Consider the following 22,873-nt stretch of genomic DNA (forward strand, 5'->3'; position numbering starts at 1 on the left):
CTGAATAGTATTGAACAAAAATCTTCAGAGCAGGTTCAAGTATGACCTGACACCGGAATAAAAGGGTTCAACAACAGGTTCATACATGACCTGAATAGGATTGAACGAAGAATCTTCAGAGCAGGTTCAAGTATGACCGGACCCCGGAATAAAAGGCTCAACAACAGGTTCACATATGACCTGAATAGGATTGAACAAAGAATCTTCAGAGCAGGTTCAAGTATGACCGGACCCCGGAATAAAAGCTCAACAACAGGTTCATACATGACCTGAATAGTATTGAACAAAAATTGGAAAAACTCTTCAGAGCAGGTTCAAGTATGACCGGACCCCGGAATAAAGCTCAACAACAGGTTCATACATGACCTGAATAGTATTGAACAAATAGAGAAAAAAATCTTCAGAGCAGGTTCAAGTATGACCTGACCCCGGAAAAAAGCTCAACGACAGGTTCATATATGACCTGAATAGTATTGAACGACAGGGAAAAAAAATCTTCAGAGTAGGTTCAAGTATGACCCTACACCGGAATAAAGCTCAACAACAGGTTCATACATGACCTGAATAGTATTGAACAAACAGAGAAAGAATCTTCGGAACAGGTTCATGTATGACCTGATACTGGAATGACAACAATTGGACTCTGACCGTAAGCAATGGACTACAACCACCCTTTAACGGATTTTGCCAACAACAATTGGACTTGAAAATGACCGTGAAAACCGGATGTTGGTTTAGGGATACCAAAGACAAGCTGGAATCAAAGGTCAAAGGATCATAGGATCGACAACAAGACCTGAGTCAATGCAAAATGAGCACGAAGTACATTTCGGCTATGCATGATTTGAATTTCCTTTTATGCATGATATATGAATGATCATGATTATGAGAATGCTGACACTGGGCAGACTGGGAGTTTGTAAAGGCTTTTTATGGAAGCTCATGATTCCTCAACACCGAGAACTCAACCAAATATTTTATGATAGATGTTGCCAAAGGAGGATTCTATCCAGTTTGATGACCACAACTTAGCCAATGAGATCCTTTTGGAGGATTAATGAATCGTGCTAGCATAATTTTCGGGCACTCGTCTTAAACTCAATAGTTGTTGACGTATGGCAGAATTTGTTTGAGCAGTTTGAAAGCATGAATGGGGTCTGCCCCTTGGTGGCTCATCTTGCCCCAGTCTGTTGGGACTTTGGAAATGTTCACCTTGAAAGTGGGTTTGAAAACAACTTTCCAGGAGACTACCTCGAGATGGCTTGCCCCAGTCTAAGTCTTGAAGCAAATTACTCTTGGCTAGCTGAACCTTGGAGTGATTGGACTTACTGAGCTCTGAGGTGGCTTGCCCCTGTCTGATTCTTGAAGCAGATTACCCTTGGCTAGATGACCCTTAGGGTGACTAGCTCGAATTAACTGATGCTCAAAGTGATTTGCCCTTGACTAGACTTCTTTCACTCCATCTAGTTCCTCAACTGTGTATTGAATTTCTTTGATGCTAAGTGTTGAATCGCAAATAAGATTGTTCATTCAAAAATGGTAATTTTAATTCAATACTTATGCAAAAATTTGAAATCAAAATTTATTGATATGAACGGGTGAAATACAGTGAACGAGTCGTTGATAAGAACACAATGGTGATCAAGTCATTCACAGTATGCAAGTTGATGCCATCAAATGATTAACAAAAATCGTTTGGAGTCAAATTAACACAACCTTGTTATAGTATGCTTTCAAAATAAACCCTGCCTCAATTAGGTCTTTTAAGGGTTGTAACATGGTCTGGTTCGCGGTTTCTTGAAACAAAAGGATATAAGGCTCAAAATTTGTTTTTACCCACCCCTTCTTCTTGATGATCTCCAGTTCCTATGTTCAGTTAATTCAATACATGCATTCGACTTCCAAAAGGGTTCGAAGGTGTGATGAGGATTCAAGACGAATTTTCTTGAAAGGGCAGTCACCTTATTTTGTTTTTGTCGAGGATTTAATGACCTCTTTTGATTGATTTATTTTATCCCTAATTTTGCCTGGACCGCTTCTCTGAAGCTTTTGGTCCATCGGGATGCCCTAACTTTTGCCTAAGTCATTTCGTGGTATTTGATTTAGCGGGCTTTTTTTTTATTTTTTAAAGGTATTGACTGCCACATTATTGGTGGATAAGGATCAACCGACACTAATTTTAGCTTTTCTTAGCTTCTTCGACATCTCAACATGTGCACGAAGGATAACATGTGGTTGAACCTAATTGGAGGGTGTTCATATGGACGATTTTTTTTGAAAGATCGAATGCACGATCAAACTATCTGAACACAACTACCCTGCCCCAGGTTAAGATTAAGGGTTTTAGATCCGAAATAAACACCAACTTCTAGGCTCAAAGTGGTTGACTAGGGATTAACTCCTTATCTCTTCAGTGTTTGGGGATTTGAAACAATGCCTTACATCATCGACAAGGTTTTACTCAAAAGCATACCACAACAATTTCAGGTGTTTCGTTTTCATCATCCTCCTTCCAATCTTTGTTAACACAACAGTTTGATAAACAAAAGTGAATGAGAGGAGTATTTTGTTTTTGTTTTTTAACATAAATGAAAAACGAGTGAATACGAATGGATTAATTCAAAAGATGCATAAACCTTTCATTAATCTTACCAATTCAAATAAAACAACAATGCTTAAAAGCAATTAACAACCAACATGCAAAGAAACTACAAAAGAAGTGTTGAAACAGCCAAATGATTGCCAACTTTTAGGGAATTGACTTCTTCAAACTTGCAGGTTAGGATCAAGAAGCTTTTTGACATCGGCATGATGATCCTCAAATTCTTTTCCTTCAATCTCATCGTTGAACGCGGCCCTCCTGTATCCACTACTCACTTCTCCTTTTCTTTCATTGGTATGGGTCGTGATATTGGAAATCCAAGGTGGTATCTCAATGCTCTTACCAGGAAACAATGATAGCTCACTAGCCACATCCCTGACATCTTCCTTGTGGTACAAAACCTTGAGGGGTCTCAAGGGTCCTTTCCCTTTCTCATTACCTGGCTCAGAAATCAAGGTATATGTACTTGAGCCTTCCTCCTTGAGTGTTGGTGACCTTATGCCAATCAATCCTTGCAGCTTGAGCTTAAAACTCTTGCATTCCTCGATGGAGTGTCCCATTGTCCCAGTATGGTATTCACACTTGACCTTGGGATGATCTTCTTCAAAGATTAAGCTCTTTTTGTTAATCAACCCTCGCACTAAGGCTTTCAACGCCAAGCAAGAATCCAGGTCATGTCCCAATGCTCCTTTATGGAATTCACATGTTGCATTTGGATTGTACCATGGCAGGTATGGTGACACAGGTGTGAGAGCTCGAGGGGTCACCAAAGCATTTCGGATCAGTTGCGGGTAGAGCTTGCTATATGGCACCGGAATCGAGTCATTGTGATCCTTGTTCCTCTTGTTCTGATTCTGATTTTTGTTCTGAACCTGGCTTTGGTGACTTTGAGGAGCAATAGCCGGAGGATGTTGATGATGACGCCTTGAGGGAGGTCCATATGCCGGTAGACGAGGAGTTGCCATATAGAATTTCCCTTGACTTGGGGTAACACCAGATGGATGTGGCGTAGTAGCTCTCTTTGTTGCAGCAGTGTATATTGGGTGACCCTCTTTTCTCAACAAGACTTGCAGGGTTTCCAAGACCCATCTCATTTGGCTCTTCAAAAGATTAAGTTCCCCCTTCAGTGCTTCTTGGCCTTTCCTTAGCTCGTCCATCATCTCCTGAGACATGGTTCTTTGTTCTAAACGCGTGTTGAGAATCACTTTGCTTCATGGACAAAGGAGAGATGAGTTTTTTTTTTTTTGGTATTTTCGAGAAATGATATGAAATGCATGATGACAAATGCATATGCAATGGTATATGAATGGATGCAATGCATGCCATGCATATTTGTGTTTTTTTCTTTCTTTCAATACACGGGTTCAAAAGTCTGAGGTACTGATAAATTTGATTGCTTTTCCAAAACGGGGTTCTCACCGGGTATGGTCTAGGGCTTTGTTACAAAGGATCCCCAGAGTCATTGATTCACAAGAATGTTTGACGCTTACGGGAAATACTTTCCGGTCGTCCACTCCATCAAGGGAATCTATTCTGAGTGAGGTTCTCGTACCGACCCTTACGAAGTATTCACTTCGGGAGTCTGTACTACGCAACCATCGACTGGGTTCTAGACAGGGTACTCAGAGTCATGGATTCAATAGACTGTTTGACGCTTACGGAAAATACTTTCCGGTCATCAACTCCATCTAGAGAATCTATTCTGAGCGAGGTTCTCGTATCGATCCTTACGAGGTATCCACCTGGAATCCATACTACGCAACCATCATTTCTAGTTGGCCAAAGGTTTAATGTTCTAAAAGGTCCTTAGAGTCATGGACCCTTTTGAAACATTGAAGCTTACGAGGTATACACCTCGGGCGACAATATTTGCAAAAGGATCTACTCTAAGTGAGGTTCTCGTACCGACTCTTACGAAGTATTCACCTCGGGAGTCCGTACTACTCAACCATCGTCCTATCTTATGTTTTTTCACTCTAGACTCGGGTGTAGAGTCTTTCCCACATGGTTTGCAATTAAGATCCAAGTACCAACAATCACAATAGAACCAATATTCAACAAATATAACAATATAAAAATAAAGATAATAAAAACAATAAAGAAAAGACACACAATTAAACAACCAAAGGCACACAGACGTCCTAACTAGGCTTGACTCACTTAGGGATGTTCCTTTCCCCAGCAGAGTCGCCATCTGTCGCACCTCGAAAAAATGGGGATACGACTTCAAAGCGAAGCGCGATCGCACGCTCGCAATGATGGACTGAACAGAGTCGCCACCGAACTTTATTTATTCCTAAAAAGGAAAGGGAAAATATCGATAAAACCCAAGACAAAGGAAAGGATAAGATATGGTCATCGCAACCAATATCAGGGTTCGGGAGTCGATTACGCAAGGGGAAGGTATTAGCACCCCTCACGTCCGTTGTACTCAACGGGAACCATTAGGTCAGTTGTGTGCGTTAATGTTAGTTTGAAATGATAGGCTTTTCAAGTTATTAGGTGGGAAAGAAAGAATAGAAGATAGAAGAAATGTTTTTGGATTTTTTAGACAAAGGACTAAACCTAAGTTTTTTATTAGTGGGCCTGACAAGATTTAAAAATCCTGCTCCTACGTATCTCAAAAGAGAAATCAAGGCTTACGTAGTTCTGGGTAGAAAATGTTTGTTTGTTAGTCGATTTTAGCGAAAGCTATATTGTATTAATCGACGAAAACATTGTTTTACCCAAAACAGATGAGGAGTGGACGCATACCACACATCGAACGGATTTATAAATCTACATTCGGAAGAGCGTCATTTATCTCTACTCAACAATCGTGGCCGAAACATTGTTTTGTATCACTTAAGACAATATATCTTTCATTTATGAAAAAGGTTCTTTGATTGGTCGCACGGCGGCGAAAAAAGAGTTTGATTGGTTGGATGTATTTTGAGTGATGGCGAGGACTTGGATGAGCGAGATATACATCTCGAATCCTAGCCTCAGGAGTGCATGGTATACACCATGTTCCATTTCCATCTTTATTGAAAGAGATTAAGATAGGAATTAAGTATTTTGGAATTTGATTGTGAAAGGGTTTGAAGAAACCGCATTGACAATTTTAGACGATGGCGAGAGTTAAGATTGGCGAGGCATACGTCTCGAATCTTAACCTCAGGAGTGCATGGTATACACCATGTTCCATTTCCACCTTTATTGAAAAAGTGTTTAAGTAAGAATTAGGTATTTTTGAATTTTGTTGTGAAAATGACTTGACCATAGATCAAGTATTGATGGACGTTTAAGAAAAAATTGAATGAGTGTTTGAGAGAAAACAAAGTGGATAAATTTGGATGATGGCGAGAGCTAGGATTGGCGAGATATACATCTCGAATCCTAGTCTCAGGAGTGCGCGGTATACACCACGTTCCATTTCCACCTTTATTAAAAAAGTGTTAAATAAGAATTAATATTTTTTGAGTTTTTGATTATGAAAATGGCTTGACGTTGGATCAAGCATTTGATGAAGTTTTTTTGAAATGGGATGGAATAGAAAGGAGAAATGAATTGGTTTGTTTATTGAGAAAATACTCGACGTTGGATCGAGTCACATTTTTTTGTATTTTTTGAAATTGTTGATTTTATTCTCGTGTTAGTATTAACTAAACAACCAAGCAATAAAGAAATAAAATAGTACAAAATTATTACACATCGGGGGAGTGGGGTACATTTTGTCAAATGGGGATTAAAAATCATGAAATAATTAAATCGGACCCAAACAACAAATAATGCATGAGTGTAAGTGCAAGAGAACCGGCTCATTGTAAGAAAGCCCAAGAGTAAGCTATGTGAGGTTGACGGCGATGCTTAAAAAGCAATCGACTTACAAGGGTGTGAAAAAGGGCTCAATATTAAATCGAGAAAATATGATTTTTATAAGTTAAAAAAATGGTTTCGAATGCATGATGCAATTAAAAGAAAAAACAAATCTATATTATTAGACAATAATAAAAAAAAAGAAAAAAAAAAGAAATATGAATAATAAAGCATAAATATAAAAGAAAGAAAAACTACACCTAGGGGAATCAAACCCACTACACTAAAGACCTAGACACCACTCCCCTCCACCAGACCACTTACCAACTAATTGTTATTTTAATCCTAACTTAAATATATAAACTAAGTTAAACTAAAAAAAGAATAAAAAACTAAATAAAAAAAACAGTTAGTCTAGCCTAATTAAAAACCAGCCGCTTGGCTGTTGGTTTTTCAAAAGAGAAATGGATTGGGAATACCAAATGGTACATTAATATACCTTGTTTAATAGAACGAAGGAAAACGTTAATTAAATTCTAATTTAAAGCATGTTTTTTTGTTTTTAAAAAAAAATAAAAATAACAATAAATGAATAAAAGTGATAATGAATAGTAATGAAAAATTCTTTCAATCTCCTCTCTCGTGTCTTTCCCTCTTCTCATCTGAATCTCTCTTCTCTCGACTCAATCTCACCCACATCCCTCTCTCTCAATCGCGTCTCTCTCACTTCGTTCCCAATCGCTTCGCTCATCTCCCTCACCTCTTCAATCGCTTCGCTCACATCTCACACCCAAATGCCCACATCTCAACTCAATCGTGTAAGAAAGCAATGGCTGAAACAAAGAACTCACCTTCGGCGGTGACCACGGCAACGATCAAGCTCACAGGTTTGTCCTTGATTCGGTGATTAGGGTTTTGGTATCCTTTCCGCCGTTCCTCTTTTTTTTCGAATCCCTCTTACTGATTTCTTCTGCCTATTTTTCTCTGTAGCTTAGGGTTTTCGGATTGGTACATGGGGTCCAAAGAAAGAAAAATTCTAGAAGTGCTTTTTGGTGCTCAGAACCGAGTTCGTCCTCTTCGATGCTATTTTCCGGAAACGGTAATATGGACTCTTGCTTTCTCTTCGCCTTTCGTCTCTATTCAAACTTGGAATTTTTTTTTGGAATTTTACTGCTTGATGGTTATCTTGTTTACTGCAGTGAATATTGGAGATTCCCAAAAGCAATTTTCGGTTTATTTCATACGAAGGGCCAGGTAGAGAATCCGTCATCTGCGGCACAAAATCTCTTTGTTGTACGTCTATTTCACTGTCCAATGCTTGATACAATGTGTTTCGCTTGACTGGTCTCTTGTTGCCGTTGCCAAGCTATTTTTTCCTTTCCTGTGTGATTTCTTTCTGAAATTTGTTTATCTTTGCTTCCATAGGATATGCTAGGATCTTCTTGGTCCCAATCTGAGACGACTGTGTTGAGTCATCAGGTTCAGCGTAAGGAAGCAATTGTCTTCTGATAAATGGTGGTAGAAATTCAACTAAAGTAGAAGCCCATGGTGAAAGATGAACAAATATCTTATCAGCAGCAACACCTTGTTGGAGCAAAATGTGAATTTCCTTTAAGAGTGCATGGATTTCAGGAATGCTCTCAGCCAGACCTTCTAGAAGGAGGATTACTCCGTGATATTTGTCTTGCTCTGCTCTAGCCTGAACTGCATCAGAAACCTTCGGTGAAATTTCAAAAATGGTAAGCTTTGGTTGAGCAAACTCCTCCCCGAGAATTACCATGTTCGTATGGGGGCTGAAGAGTGCATTCTAAAGCAACATGTGATGCCTTGCGTTCTTCCCGTATCTTCACCGTGCCATCTACTGATACTGAAGCTAATCAGCTCTTCATCCATTGGCACATTGACAACTCAGTGATATTGTTGTCATGCTTACCGGTAAGGTGCACGCCATCAATCAATTTATCGATGTTACATTTGAGGGGCTCCTATGCAAAAAATGTTTCACCTTTTCCAGTTTTCATAGCGTCGATTTTGAGGATACGATTTCCAATAGCAACAATTAAAATCTCTTGTGCCAAGTCTTCTTTTCAAATCACTTTTTTTTTTGTAATTGTACTTGCAGATTTCACAGCATTGAGTGGCTGCTACAGCGGCTATCAAAACCTTTGGTATCACAAAATGGAGGGCTGTTTGGTGCTGACACTATTGAGGAGTTGAGAACTCACCTTACAAATTGTATCAAAACCAAAATTTGTTCCTTCAAACCGGTTTGAGAATCCGACTCTACAAGGCATAACAATTGCCCATCTAGTTCCAACAGTGAAATTTGGTAAGAGTTTCAGATAAAACATCAATTATTACAAAGCCTTTTTCGATCATGATTTGGTTGATCTTGCTGTGATTTTGTTGCTCTTTCTCTGCAGCAATCAATTCTCCACCACCCTCCGAGAAGAAACCACAAGAAAATCAGCTGCCCCCGCATTCCGAAGCTCGACCTCGTCGGCTTTGTCTGCACCAATGCTTAATACAATGCTTTTTTTTGCATACAAAGTTGAACTTTGACCAAGTTTGGCATCAACAAGTTTAACGAGCTCTTTCTGTTCTTCATACAGGTAGCTTTGGAATGAATAGGACCCAAGGGAAGTCGAGCCATTTGCCATCCAACAAGATCAGATAGTTGACATTCATCTGTTAAAGCACCTAATAAAAATAGCTGCTCCAATGATTTTACGATAGCTGTCCTTGAAGGTTTCTTAATGAAATCGAACCCTAATATGTCGTCAACACCCAAAGCCTTAAGCTGCAAAATGACATTAGCAAGGTTGCAACGCTTAATTTCTGGCATTGTAGAGTCCTCAAGTTTCTCAAATTCATTTTCTGGATATAGACGAAAGCATTTTCCAGGTCCTTCACGCCAGGAGCAGGTTTGTTGACAGTGATTAGAATTTGTGTCAACTTTGATATTAGTAGTGATGTTTTTGTTCTTCAACTGGGTATTAACATCACCCAAAAACAGTTCACCCTTCTTTGTCCCTGAGGATGTTATAGCAACTCCAGTAGGTGAGTAAGTGCTGATAGTGAACTTCTTGTCACTGTGATAATCCTTGTACAACAGATTTCTGGCTTTCTTGTTGATGTGCGGTTTTGACCAATGTGATTAATTTTTGCAGGTTATGGCTGGTGTGATCGGTTATGGACCAGGGGCACAATTGAAACGGGACGGGTACATCTTGCTGCTGTTATGCTACGTTTTTCTGTCATGGAAGTTTTACAGGTAGTTTTGATAGCAGCTTGTTGTGGTTAACAGGTGCATTGGCCCTTTTTTAGGTTTCTTCTGGTTATCCTTCAAAGAGTTGGACCGACTAATGGGTTCCCTCGTTGTTCAGCTATGAATCCGACAATACGACTTCACTGCTGGGATGTGCTTCAGACATGACCATTTCATCATTGCCATGTGTTTCCGATATCACTACCTCAGTCATGTGTCGTGCTTCAGTAACAAATAATCTCATCAACATGCTGCGTTTCAGATACAGTTCTGTTCTGATTGTTCGTGCTGCTAGCGGAATTCTTCATTGGCTGGGAAATGTTGAGGGATTTATATGGTATTAACATGAGGTAGGTTACAGTGGTTTGTCTTTTTTCCTTGGTTACACATGTTCGTCATGCCGTGAGGTTTATCCAATAATCCTGTTAATGCTGCAGCATTTTGCCACTGCAAGTTGGATGACATGCTATGCAATATCATATGGAAATAAAGTTATAACGATAATTGCCTCGGCAACGGTAGCAGCATCTAACGGCTCACGAGGCACGGCTAGAGAACCTGCAGTCATCGAAGCCAACACAACAATCGAGAGGTAGCAGCAATTCTAATCAGTATCATGGCAACCGAATCACCGGGGAGTCGGTGCTTCCACGGATGTACATCACAGTAGTTACTCATGGTCATAATGCTGATGAAGAATCCACTACACATGAGCTTGATTCGGTGTAGAGAAATTATGATGCAAGAAAGTGTTTGGTCTCAAAAACCTGCCAAAATCCTCAATATCTCTAGGAGTCGCAGCTTGGTTAGATTGAGATGCATCCGGTGTGCTTTCAGTAATCTTCCTTAAAATAGACTTGATAGAGGCATTAGAACCAATGTTCGAGAACGGAGGTTGTATTACCCCCTGAGAATTAGCAATGTTGTTAACAACACTTGTATCATTTTTGTCATTTATGTCTTTCCTACTCTCCACAAAAGTATAGTAATTTTTTGAATGGAGAGTCATACTTGTATCATTTTTCGGAACATGTTTTTGTATTGATAACCAGTCCATTCTTCCCCTCTGATCCTTCTATATAGGAAGAAGTCGGTGGCTCGGCGCCATACAAGTAATTGTTTGAACGAGAATTTGAACTCTCTTTTTTTTGGAATGAATTAATGGAGTGCTGGAATTTAGATTCTTGATGGAGTTTTGATTGTATGGCTATTTTGATTTGGAATGAACTATGGTTATAAAATGGATTTTTTTAGAAATAATCCAAAATTAATTTAAATATCAATTTAAATAATAATAATAATAAAAAAAAATCAGTAAAAATCCAATTAAAATCAACTTAATCCAATAATTTGTTAAAATTACTTTTGATATCAATTCTAATATCTATTTGAAAATTAAAATCAATTAGAGCTTGAATCATTAGTAAAAATAACAATTAAAATTAAATTGAAATTTGGAATTAAACTTAATTTGAAATTAAAATCAAATTGAAAATTAAAAAGTCAAATAATTAAAATCCATTTTATAATCAAAAGCACCATGATCAAAAAGGCATAGACAATGACCAATGTGTAACAAAAATATGGATTTGGGAATGAATGTATGCAAATGAACTTTAGGCCAAGTGCCAAACAAAAATAAAAAATTCAGGACCAAAATCGGGGTATGACAATTGTGTTCAACCTGGGTTTTGCTGCACACATTAATGGTATGATTGCTACAAGATCTCATTAAGCCATGGCTTTTGGATTATTATGGTTGCTTGCGGTAATCATTCGATACATGATATAATCGTGGTAGCCTATATTTTCTTTTAACAAGATAACATGATGTACACACTGCAGATAATTGATTTTTTAGTTGTAAATATCATATTACATTGAGTAAACTCATTGATTTCTTTGTTCTTTGAAATTGAAATCCGCGGAATCGTTAATGTTATACCGTTAGGCCGCTACAATTTCAATATACCGATTGTGTTTTTTTCTTCACCGCATTACGACTCTCGCATACGACACTACAGCTCTATTGTCGCTATGTAAGAACCGATTTATGAGCTCATGGTGGCCAATTCAATTTGATTATCTTATATTCAATATTGTCACTTACTTTCTTTTAAAATTAATTAATTAAAGTTTAGATTAAATTAGATAATTTTTGTTAATTGATTTTAATTAACTTAATTATTTGATTATGTTAATTTTTAAATCTAATAATATTGATAATTAATTTTAATTACCATAATTAGATAACTTAACTAAATTTTAATCAATTAATTTTGTTCATTAAAATTGACCGATTTATTCCACATTCACAGTTTTATTATTATTTCATAATATAAATCCAAATGTGTTGAATTTCACCCTCACTTTCCATTATCATTCTAAAAACTCATTCAACCTTATCATTGAATTAGAACCACTCTAAACCTCAAAAATCAAGCAACTCTCGATTCAATCGAGCCTATCTCCCACCCCTTGTAAGTCAATCGTTTTAAAACATCGCCATCAACCTCACATAGCTTACTCTTGAGCTTTCTTACAATGAGACCTAGTCGATTATTAATTGATCGATTAGATGAACAATACACTAAAATAATCCAACTTATTCACAAAACACAAATTTAAAACCTCGACCCCATATCGAGTATTTTTATTCAAATTAAATTAAAATGCCCATTCACAATCAAATACCATTTCAGTTGGGAAATGAAAAGGGAGATGGTTTTGAGTTTTTAACTTCTCCCCTCGATTATTTGAATACGAGTTCTCTTACTCGGTTAGTCAAATAGTCATCATTTCTAATTCACTTAAGTATAATTAAATCAAAACATTCTTACAATAAATAAAAATGAAATGGGGGATGGTTTTAAATCTTTAACTCCTCCCCTCGATTGTTTGAATACGAGTTTTCTTACTCGGTGAGTTAAACACTCGTCATCTCTTTACAAACTTCCAAACCCGACTAAATCAAATTATTTTCATAATAAGCTAAATGAAAAAGGAGACGACTTTGAGTTTTCAACTTCTCTCCCCAATTGTTTGAATACGAGTTCTTTTACTCGGTCAGTTGAACAATTATCATTTTTCCACAAGCATACAACTTAATCAAATCATTTTCATAATGAACTATACGAAAAGAGAGATGGTCTTAAGTTTTCAATTCCTCTTCTCAAATTCTTGGACATGAGTTGTCTTACTCAGTCATTCGAGTACTTGTCGTTCATTCTAAAATACGTCAACCATACACAAACTTATTTTCGTAATCACTCAGATGAAAAAGAAAGCGGTCTAGAGTCTTCTATTCCCTTTCCTGATTATTAGGATACGAGTTGTCTTTTTGGCTATCCGAGTAATTGTCATCCATTCAAAATACCTTAACTGTTATCAACTCCTTTCATAATAAAGGATGAAAAGGGAGATGGTCTAGAGCATTCGATTCCTCTCCTCGACTATTAGGATACGAGTTGTTTTACTCGAATATCCAAGTAATCGTCATCCAACAAAATACCTTAACACATCAAACCTATCCTTTCCTCGCCCTCGTGCGACCAAAACCAATCAAACTAAGCATCAAACACATTAATCCAACTTGTCACCCCCGTGTGACCAAAACCCTTTTTCAAAAGAACACTGTCTAATCCTTTCTAATGCGCACAACAAACCAGTGCTTAAGCCTCCGCCGAGAGTAGACAAGTCAACGTTTAGCCTTTAGAACGTCGACCTGTATAGTCGTTCCTAAAACAAAACACACCAATTAATCATAGTTCCCTGAACTACGAATGCTCTGATTTCCTTATCGCACCATAAGGATACGTAGGCAGGAGATTGTTGTATCTTCGCGAGCACACTAATAAAAAACCTCCATTTTCCCCATTATGAGGTTTCCATCCATATCTATTATCAACTTTAATTACTCGAAGAAAACAAACAACATTAATTAACATTCAATCTGCAAATTAAACTAAAAGGTTCCCGTTGAGTACAACGGACGTGAGGGGTGTTAATACCTTCCCCTTGCGTAATCGACTCCCGAACCCGAATATGGTTGTGACGACCATTATTCTATTATTCAAAAGGTTTTATCGATATTTTCCTATCCCTTTATTGGGATAAATAAAGTTCGGTGGCGACTCTGTTCGAACGTAATTTTTTTCCGCGACCATCGCGAGGAATCGTATTTTTCGAGATGCGACAGTAACCTCATGCTTAATTCCATTCTCTTCACATAACCTTATGAACTCTATAGAGTAGTACTCACCTCCACCATCAGTTCTAAGAATTTTCAGCTTCTGACCACTCTATTTTTCAACCTTCGCCTTAATCTTATGAAACTCAACAAACACCTTATGCTTAAACTTCATGAGTGCTACCCATTCCATTCTAACTCATCCACAAATGACACAAAATACTTTTGTCCTCAAAGTGAAGGTACTTCAAATGGTCCACATACATCAGAATGCACTAATCCTAAAGCATGTTTTTCTCTTGGAGCTACTTCTGATGCAAATGGCAATCTAGATTGCTTACCTTTCATGCATATCTCACATGACTTCTTAGGTTCACAATATTAGGAATTCCATGTACCATCTTCTTAGAACTCAAATGCCCTAAACTTCTGAAGTTCATATGCCCCAATCTCTTAGGCCATCTCACTGTCACCTTTAGTACCTTCCGCACTAAGGAACTTTGTTTCAGATGTTTCCACATTCACCTTGAATGTTAGGTTGCTTCTCTGTTCAGACTGCATAATTAGCTTCTGATTAGAATCATACAACTTCAAGAGATTGTCCTCCATAGTAACTGATAAACCTTTCTCAATTAACCGACCTACACTCATCAGATTTCTCTTCATGCCAGGAATATACCAAACATCCTTGATCAGAACAATTTTTACATTCTTCACTATAACCTCTACATTTCCTATTCCTTCAACATTCAGATACTTATCATTAGCACATCTAATCTTTGTCCTCTTTCTAGAGTCAAAGTCAATCAGCCATAGTTTGTTTCCAGTTAGGTGATTTGAGAAGCCAGTGCCAATATACCACCAGTCTACCAAATATCCATCATCAGATTCAAAAGCCATCAATAACATAGGTTCATCATCATGTTTTCCTCTAGCTATGTTTGCTTCTTCTAATTTCCTTTCCTTGTTTGACCAACAGGCAGCAGCAAAGTGACCAAACTTCTTATAACAAAAACATTTAACCTTGTTCTTGTCAAACTTCTCATTTCCCTTCTGATGTTTCTTCTCATTAGAGTTAGAGAATTATGACTTCTGATAACCACCATGTCTCTTCTTTTCCTCAGACCAATATTGCTTCTGATTCTTCTTACCAGAAGATACTTTTTTAGAGCCCGCTATACCTCTCTTTTAGAGGTTCTTTCAGTTAGATGCAACTCTTGTGCCTTTAGACTGCTTTGTAGCTCTTCAATTCTCATGGTGCTCAGACCTTTAGAATGTTCAATTGCTATATCAATGTAATCAAACTAAGGAGTAAGAGATCTCAATACCTACTCAAGGTTACTTATTCAGAAAGAGTCTCTTCACAAGATTTCATCTCATTTGTGATCAGAATCACTCTGAAGATGTAATTTGGTACCTTCTCATTATTATTCATTTTACATAGAGATTGGAGCTTCACCTTCTTCACTAATTCATCACTGCCGTAACATCATACCAGTATGTTCCACGTAGCCTTCGTTGTCTTCGAATTAGCGATCTTCTCAAACACATTCGTATCCACACACTGATAGATGTAGAATAGAGCTTTCTGATCTTTCTTCCTCAACTCTCTATATGTTTTCCTTTGTGCCTCAGTTGTATCTACTGTAACTGCTGCATAACCTTCATTAACTAGATCAAGAACATCTTGAGCGTGAAACAACACATGTATCTGAATCATCCATCGATTCCAGTTCTTTCCCTCAAATACTAGAAGCTTCTTATTCAAGCTACCTTTTCCACTGTTCATCATCATTCTTGTGCAAGAATTCACTCAGATCTCACTAAACACTCCTGTTTCCCAATCCTGCGGAATAAGAAAATATGATTCTATTACGATTCCGATCATAAATTCAACTTGAATTCAAGAAATGAAATCAATTATATATGCCTCAAAGTTCACTCGTGTTTCCCTTGGTGTTTCCCGTGGATCAAAACCAGAGCTCTAGTTACCAATTGTTGGTGCACAAGAGGAAGAAGATGAAGATGATGAAGATGGAAGAGAGAGAAGAGAGAGAGAGAGAGAGAGAGAGAGAGAGAGAGAGAGAGTGAAATAAATAATCCATCAAAAGCTGGATGTTCAAAAGATAATAGAACTTCAGAAGCTGGTGGTCTAGAAGATGATGTAACATCGTAAGCTCATCCAGATGAATAAGATTTTTAAGAAGCTCAAGATGGCTCCTCAGAAGTATCATAATCCAAGAAAACCTTAAAGTACAAGTCTTTACATCCAGAAGAGCTAATTCTTGGGAATAAAGATAGTCCTAGAAAGACAAGGTCCGCCTTTAGAGAAGAACATCCAATGTTAGGAATACTATCCATAACTGAACCTGCTTTTGTTGATGAAGCACTTTATGATTATGGTTGGATTATGGCAATGCAAGAAGAGCTGAATCAGTTCCAAAGGAATGAAGTCTGGGATATGGTAACCAAACCTTATCAGAAGAACATCATTGGAACAAAATGGGTATTCTGAAATAAGTTTAATGAGCAAGGAGAAGTGGTAAGAAATAAAGTTAGACTTATAGCTCAAGGATACAGTCAATAAGAAGGTATAAATATCTCTGAAACCTTTGCACCTGTTGCAACATTAGAGGCAATCAAGTTACTTCTTTCCTATGTTATTAATCATAATATTATTTTATACCAAATGGATATTAAGAGTTCATTTATAAATGGAGTTATTTATGAAGAAGTGTATGTCAAACAACCACTCGGATTTAAGGATTCAGTCCACACATATCATGTTATCAAACTTAAGAAATCACTTTATGGACTCAAACACGCTCCCAGAGTTGTGTATGAGAGACTGAGTAATTTTTTGTTAGAAAATGGTTTTAAAAAAGGGCAAGTAGACACTACACTCTTTATAAAGATACTTAAAAATGATATATTAATTATCCAAGTATATATGGATGGTATTATCTTTGTTTTTACTAATGATTTCCTTTGCAAATAATTTTTAAAGTCAATGCAGGTTGAGTTTGAGATGATTATGATGGGAGAGTTGAAGTTCTTCCTTGGTATTTAAATCAATAAATTGAAAGATGGAGTATATGTTCATAATACGCAATATACTAATAAGTTTGTGAAGAAGTTCAAGCTATATGATTGCATGATCATGACAACTCCTGCACAACCTGTAATATGAGCAAAGAGGAAAGTAACACCAAAGTCAGTTAGAAGATGTATAGAGGTATGATTGGTTATTTACTTTATTTAACATCTTCTAGACCAGATATTTTATTCAGTGTCTACTTGGGTGAAAGATTTCAATCAGATCCTAGAGAGACTCACTTAATTGTTGCTAAGAGGATCTTTAGGTATCTAAAGGGAACAACTAATATAGGGTTACTTTATTAAAAAAAATCCCTAGATTATAAGCTAGTTGGATTTTGTGATACTGACTATGCTGGGGATATAATCGAGAGAAAACCCACTAGTGGAAAATTTCAATTCATAGGTGAAAACCTAATATTCAGGGCTTGTAAAGACAATCAATTATTGCTTTATCTATAGAAAAAGTAGAATACATATATACTGCAAGTTGTTTTACACAACTACTCTAGATGAAATATCAGTTGGAAGACTATCAAATATGTGGAAGCAGTATTCCAATCTTTTGTGATAATACTGCTACTATCTGTTTGACAAAGAATCCTATTCAACATTCAAGAACCAAGCACATAGAAATAAAACACCATTTTATTAGAGATTGTGTTCAGAAGGGTGTGATAGATATACAGTTCATTGATATTAATCATCAATGGGATGATATATTTACCAAGCCTCTTACTATTGAAAGATTTGATTTTATTAAAAAGAATCTGAACATGCATTTTATAAAATATTAGTGCTTGCTTAAGACTAGAGGATCAGTGTTTGATGATGATAAAAAACTATTGTGATCAGAAGCTCTGAACTAGATTCTGATGAATAGTAGCCTCTGAAACATCTTAGTCTCTGATGCTCAGAATATGATTAGTTGTCTCTGATTGCATTTAAGTGGAAATTTTTTAACTTCTAGTGACATTTTTCTCACTTATGTGTCACGAATCAGAAAGGACTTCTAACACTTAGTTCTCTTTAGTTGTTGGGTAATAACAATTGGATAATGATAAAATTAGTTTTGAATAATGTGTCTCGCGCCTATTTTTAATTAACTCTTGTTTCATTCAAAACTAAAATCTTTTTTGGCTCAAGGCACTTAAATGTTTCAGTATTTCACACACATTATCTCGCTGTACAACCCACACTTTCGTTCTTAAGCCTTTAAAAAAAGTTCTCTAAAAATCCTTTAGATCCCTAAAGCTCCATTTCAATGGCATCTACCTATAATAAAAATCCAATGTTTATAGATCCTAGAAAGAACCTTCGTATCAAGCCTAGAACTATGAAGCTCAAAACGGAAGATCTAAAGTTAGTTGCAGAGCAGATTATTGACTTTAAATCTTTTACGGTTAATGGGTATCTTTAAAATCTTATTCTGAGGCTCAAGGTTGGATGAACTTCTTTTATATGCTCAATGGTCTAACCTTTCCCTACCTTGTTAAAGATTTTTTGGGTTATGGATGATTTTTTTTATAAAGGTGTTGTTGCTCTTGAAGAAAATCAAAAGATTGTTGAGAATAAAAATTTCAAAGGGAAATCTAGGGCTGAAATGGGTCTGAATGAGTTCAAGGAGGTGGAAATCAGGTCTGCTGTAATGGTGATAGAAGTGACCATCACTAATATTCACATTGAAAAACATATAGGTAAGGATAACAAAGGAAGATATGCTCTGAACACAAAACACAACAGTCCAAAGTCAAGTGTGATCAAGTAACTCATGTTCCTCAAATATGATGATTTTGGTAAGGTGAAAAACATGAATATTTCCTGCTGTACTTGAAGGATACAGTGATGCAAATTGGAATACCTTATTAGATGATTCCAAAGCAACTAGTGGCTATGTATTCAATATAGCTAGAGGAGTTGTATCTTGGAAATCAAAGAAACAAACTATCCTAGCTCAGTCCACGTTGGAGTCTGAGATGATAGCATTAGCGACTGCTAATGAAGAAGTAAGTTAGTTAAGATGCTTGCTAGTTGAGATCTCTTAATGGGGAAAATCTATGCCAGTTGTGTTGATTCATTGTGATAGTACTACGACTATTGGAAAAATTGAGAACCGTTAATATAATAGTAAGTGAAGTCAAATAAGGAGGAAACACAATATTGTTAGAGACTGTATCTCTAAAGGAGTTGTAAGAGTGGATCATATACACACTGATGAAATTTTAGCAGATTATTTGACAAAGGATTAGTTAGAGAGAACGTCTATAATACATCGAATAAGATGAGGCTAATGCCTATAGAAAAATAGTTTCTTATGACGGTAACCCGATCTAAATGACTAGAGATCCAAAGAAATTGGTTCAATGGATAATAACAAGTTGTGAGTAATATGAGGTGATCATGCTAGAGTAAATAAGAGAAACATGAATTATGAAGCGATAAGAGGATGAGATAATGGAAACTCTTAACGAGATCTATACTATGTATGAGGGAGTATCTAGGCTAAATGAGTACTTTTGATAGACTCACTTATGTGATTGTTGAACTTAGGCTAATTCCTATGGAATTTTGAGGCAGGATTCATATAGCCTTCACTAAATCGAGATACACGTGCAAGGCCATTAAAACACGAGCTACTATAATACACCGTAAGAAAAGGTTGCGTACAGGTTTGATGTCTGAGGTAGAGTTCAAGACAATTGTGTTACTCTTGTTGAATCGGAATCCTACTTGCTAAGTAAAGGTTCAAGTTGTAGACACATTTGTTTATGCACAATCTTAGAAATGTTTGACGTTACTTGTAAAACACTTTTTTAAATTCAAGTGGAGGATTGTTGGAATATTATGTCAATATTCCAATATAGGGAGATGAATTTGAAAAAGTTCCTTAAGTCTCACATTGTGTGTCAATTGAAATAACTCCTTAGTCCCATATTGCTTAGGTGAGACATCTTAGCTACCTCACTTCATTGTATAAGGAAATTCCTTGTTTCATTTCAAAACACACCCAAAACCCCTTTTGTTGACTTTTTCCTTCCTCACTCTCATAACTCTGCGTTTTTCAAATTGTCGAAATGTCAACTTCTTCCCCTTTCTTTCTACTCATTGGATTTTCTAAGTATTTTCTTGAATTCTCTTTAGAGAGTTATGTTAATTTCTCTTTGTTTGAGTTGAGAAATGATCAAGTACAATTTTTTGAATTCTCTTTAGAGAATTATTCAAATTTCTCTTTGTTTGAGAAATCATTTTGAGTGGTCAAATGACCAATATTGAATTCTCTTTGAAAAATTATTGGAATTTCTTTTGATTTAAGAAATTATTACGATTGATCGTTATACCAGTTACTATGAGTGATACTTATACCATAATGAAATGGTCTTTGTACCATCATAGGGTCAATTTCTATACCGATTATCTATCGTACAAGTAGTAATCATACAATATAGAAATGATTTGTTTTATCTTGGAGGTGACACGGTAGTTCGACTGTTTTACATAATTTTAGACAGTGACGTGAAACATCTTAAAGAAAGCGACCTAATCACGATTCGATCCAATAATTTTTTTCATGGCTAATTTTCAAAATCATAACTCAACACTTGCACTTTTTGAATTTTATATGAATGATGGTATAATTCTAGGTGTATGAGATAAATTTTGTTTTTCATCATTTAATAATTTAATACTCTTTATTTTTTATTTATATATATATTCTTTTTAATTTTTCATTCAACAAGAATTTGGAATAAACATAACTTATTCCCTTAGATCTTATTTATAAACAAAATTATTGTAAAGATTTTAACTTAAATATAAATAAATGTTATCAAATCCATATGTATTTAATCTCTTTATTATAAAATTATTTTTATATTAATTACTTAATATTATTAATATTTGTCCACTTAATTAAAACTATATTAATAGTTATGTTAACTCTCGAAATCAGGAAAATTAAAAAAATTGGAATTGATCTCTTTTACTTATAAATGAGACCTATATAAGACACTTAATTATAGAATGAAGTAGTATATAAGACACTTTTAATTATAGAATGAAATTCATAGAGATATACACATATTCCCTCCATTTTCACTTTCCATGCTCAATCATAAACACCCAAACACCAATCTATTATAGTAGCTTATTCCAACACATCGCACTTTCTAGTACTTCATGTTTTAAAAACCTCCCAAAACAATTCCAACAACAAGAACCACCCAAGTTCCACACACATCGATCCTCATGCCACCAGATGTCAAAGTAGGAACAACCTGCGACGATGAATCTTCCGAAGACACTGGTTTCTCCTTCTCAGCCTTCGGCGCCTTAGCTTCATCAATCACAGGCGCCGGTGCTAAAGCCGGCGCCGCCACGATTTTCTTCGCAGGAAAAAACTCCGACGGAATAAGCACTTTACCAACCCTATAAATAGCAAGATGTTTATCCGTATATATAACTCCGCTAACCGTCGTATTAACTTGTCCAGTTGAAATATTCACGTTTCCATTATAACTAATCACGTTAAGTTCAACTTTTCCAGGTTTGTTTCCAGCGAGTGTTCTCACAGGGTTAGTCAAAGTATCGAAGTTAGAGCTAGATACAAAATCAGGAACAACGTGGAACTGAAGTAGCTCTAGTTTCTGTCCATTGGAGAGTGTGTTGAGGAAGCCTGGTTTGAGTTCTGAGAATGCTGAATCTTCTGGTGCAAGAATTGTTAAGCCGCCAGATTTTATGGTTATGAGTTGTGAGTTTAGTTGGTTGATTAACTGAGTTGTTTTCATGAGACGGATGAAGATGTTGAAAGAGTTTGCTTGTTTAAGGATTTGAACTATGTCGGTTGTAGATGTTTCAGGGGTGTTATTGTCATTTGGTGGTTGTTGGGGTAATGAAGTTGGTGTTTGAGTTGGTGATGTGGCCGGAGATATAGAGGCTAAAGTGAGGGAAAGTAGTAGTGTTAGTGAAATGCATAAGAGATATTGCTTTTGAATCTTCATGATCATTTTAAGGTATGGTTATGAAAAATGTAGTACTTGTGTATGATTATGGTGTTAAGGGGGTTTTATATTAAGTTTTGTGGAAAATGATTGGTGGGTGAGTGGTTTGTTTAATTGTGATTTGTAAACTTAATAATATTGTGGTGTAGTGTCTAGGAAGAGTGAGGTGAAGAGATGATGCATAGGATGTGAGAGGAATTTGAAGTGTGCAATGTGGTTTTCAAGTGTATATCTCAATAATTATTTGGTAAGGATATTAAGGTGGCTTGTCATTGGAGATTGAATCAATGGAGCAATATTTTGTTTTTTATTCTTGCTTGTGAATATAGTGAAAATAGAGTGAGGGGTCAATTTATGTTGGCTAGAGGTGATAAATGCATGCATGTATTGCTTTTATCTATATGTGTTTAAATATTTATAACTTATTCTAAAATTAGCCTTTCTTATTTTTAGAAAAATTATTAAAAAAATCTATAATTCCTACAAAATTGGGTTTAAGAAAATAAATAAATAAATTTCTTATTATGCAACAAATCAAAATTTAAAATCAAATTAAAAAATGTTACTACTTTTAATATTTTAGAGTGCTTTTTTTAATTGTTGAGAATTATCAACTACTTATTTACCATTTGGGTTACTCCACTCAATATTTGAGAGTGTCTCAAACACATTTGTTTGTAATAAAACAAAATCATGAGAAAAACAATTTATATACTATAATGCCTTATTTTGTTGTTTTCAATATTAGTTTTATAAGAGAATCAAACATAGTAGCTAGGGGACTATTATTTTTAATAAATATTTTAATATATATAAGATATGTCACAGAGAAACAGGGCGGCTTTGTGCAAGTGCAGCATGTGCTGTAGCATAGGGTCCCAATTTTTGAATTTTTTAATTTTTTTCATAAATATTAATAAAAA

At 36.0% G+C, this 22,873-nt stretch overlaps 2 protein-coding genes across 2 annotated transcripts; both read right to left on the reverse strand.

The window, feature by feature from the left end:
• Positions 1-7,766: 7,766 nt before the first annotated feature.
• Positions 7,767-8,329, reverse strand: LOC127082403 (pyrophosphate--fructose 6-phosphate 1-phosphotransferase subunit alpha-like). Its single transcript, XM_051022638.1, has one exon. It carries the CDS (start codon positions 8,178-8,180, stop codon positions 7,767-7,769), a length of 414 nt encoding a protein of 137 aa, XP_050878595.1. The 5' UTR covers positions 8,181-8,329.
• A 12,620-nt stretch (positions 8,330-20,949) lies between these two features.
• LOC127087025 (fasciclin-like arabinogalactan protein 12) lies at positions 20,950-22,002 on the reverse strand. Its single transcript, XM_051027861.1, has one exon. It carries the CDS (start codon positions 21,954-21,956, stop codon positions 21,135-21,137), a length of 822 nt encoding a protein of 273 aa, XP_050883818.1. The 5' UTR covers positions 21,957-22,002; the 3' UTR covers positions 20,950-21,134.
• Positions 22,003-22,873: the final 871 nt, after the last annotated feature.

This window comes from Lathyrus oleraceus, chromosome 5, assembly GCF_024323335.1.
Source record: "Lathyrus oleraceus cultivar Zhongwan6 chromosome 5, CAAS_Psat_ZW6_1.0, whole genome shotgun sequence".
NCBI lineage: Eukaryota > Viridiplantae > Streptophyta > Magnoliopsida > Fabales > Fabaceae > Lathyrus > Lathyrus oleraceus.

Excerpts from the sequence above, each read along its gene's own strand:
- LOC127087025 (XM_051027861.1), bottom strand. The coding sequence starts at position 21,956 with ATGATCATGAAGATTCAAAAGCAATATCTCTTATGCATTTCACTAACA.
- LOC127082403 (XM_051022638.1), bottom strand. The coding sequence starts at position 8,180 with ATGGTAATTCTCGGGGAGGAGTTTGCTCAACCAAAGCTTACCATTTTT.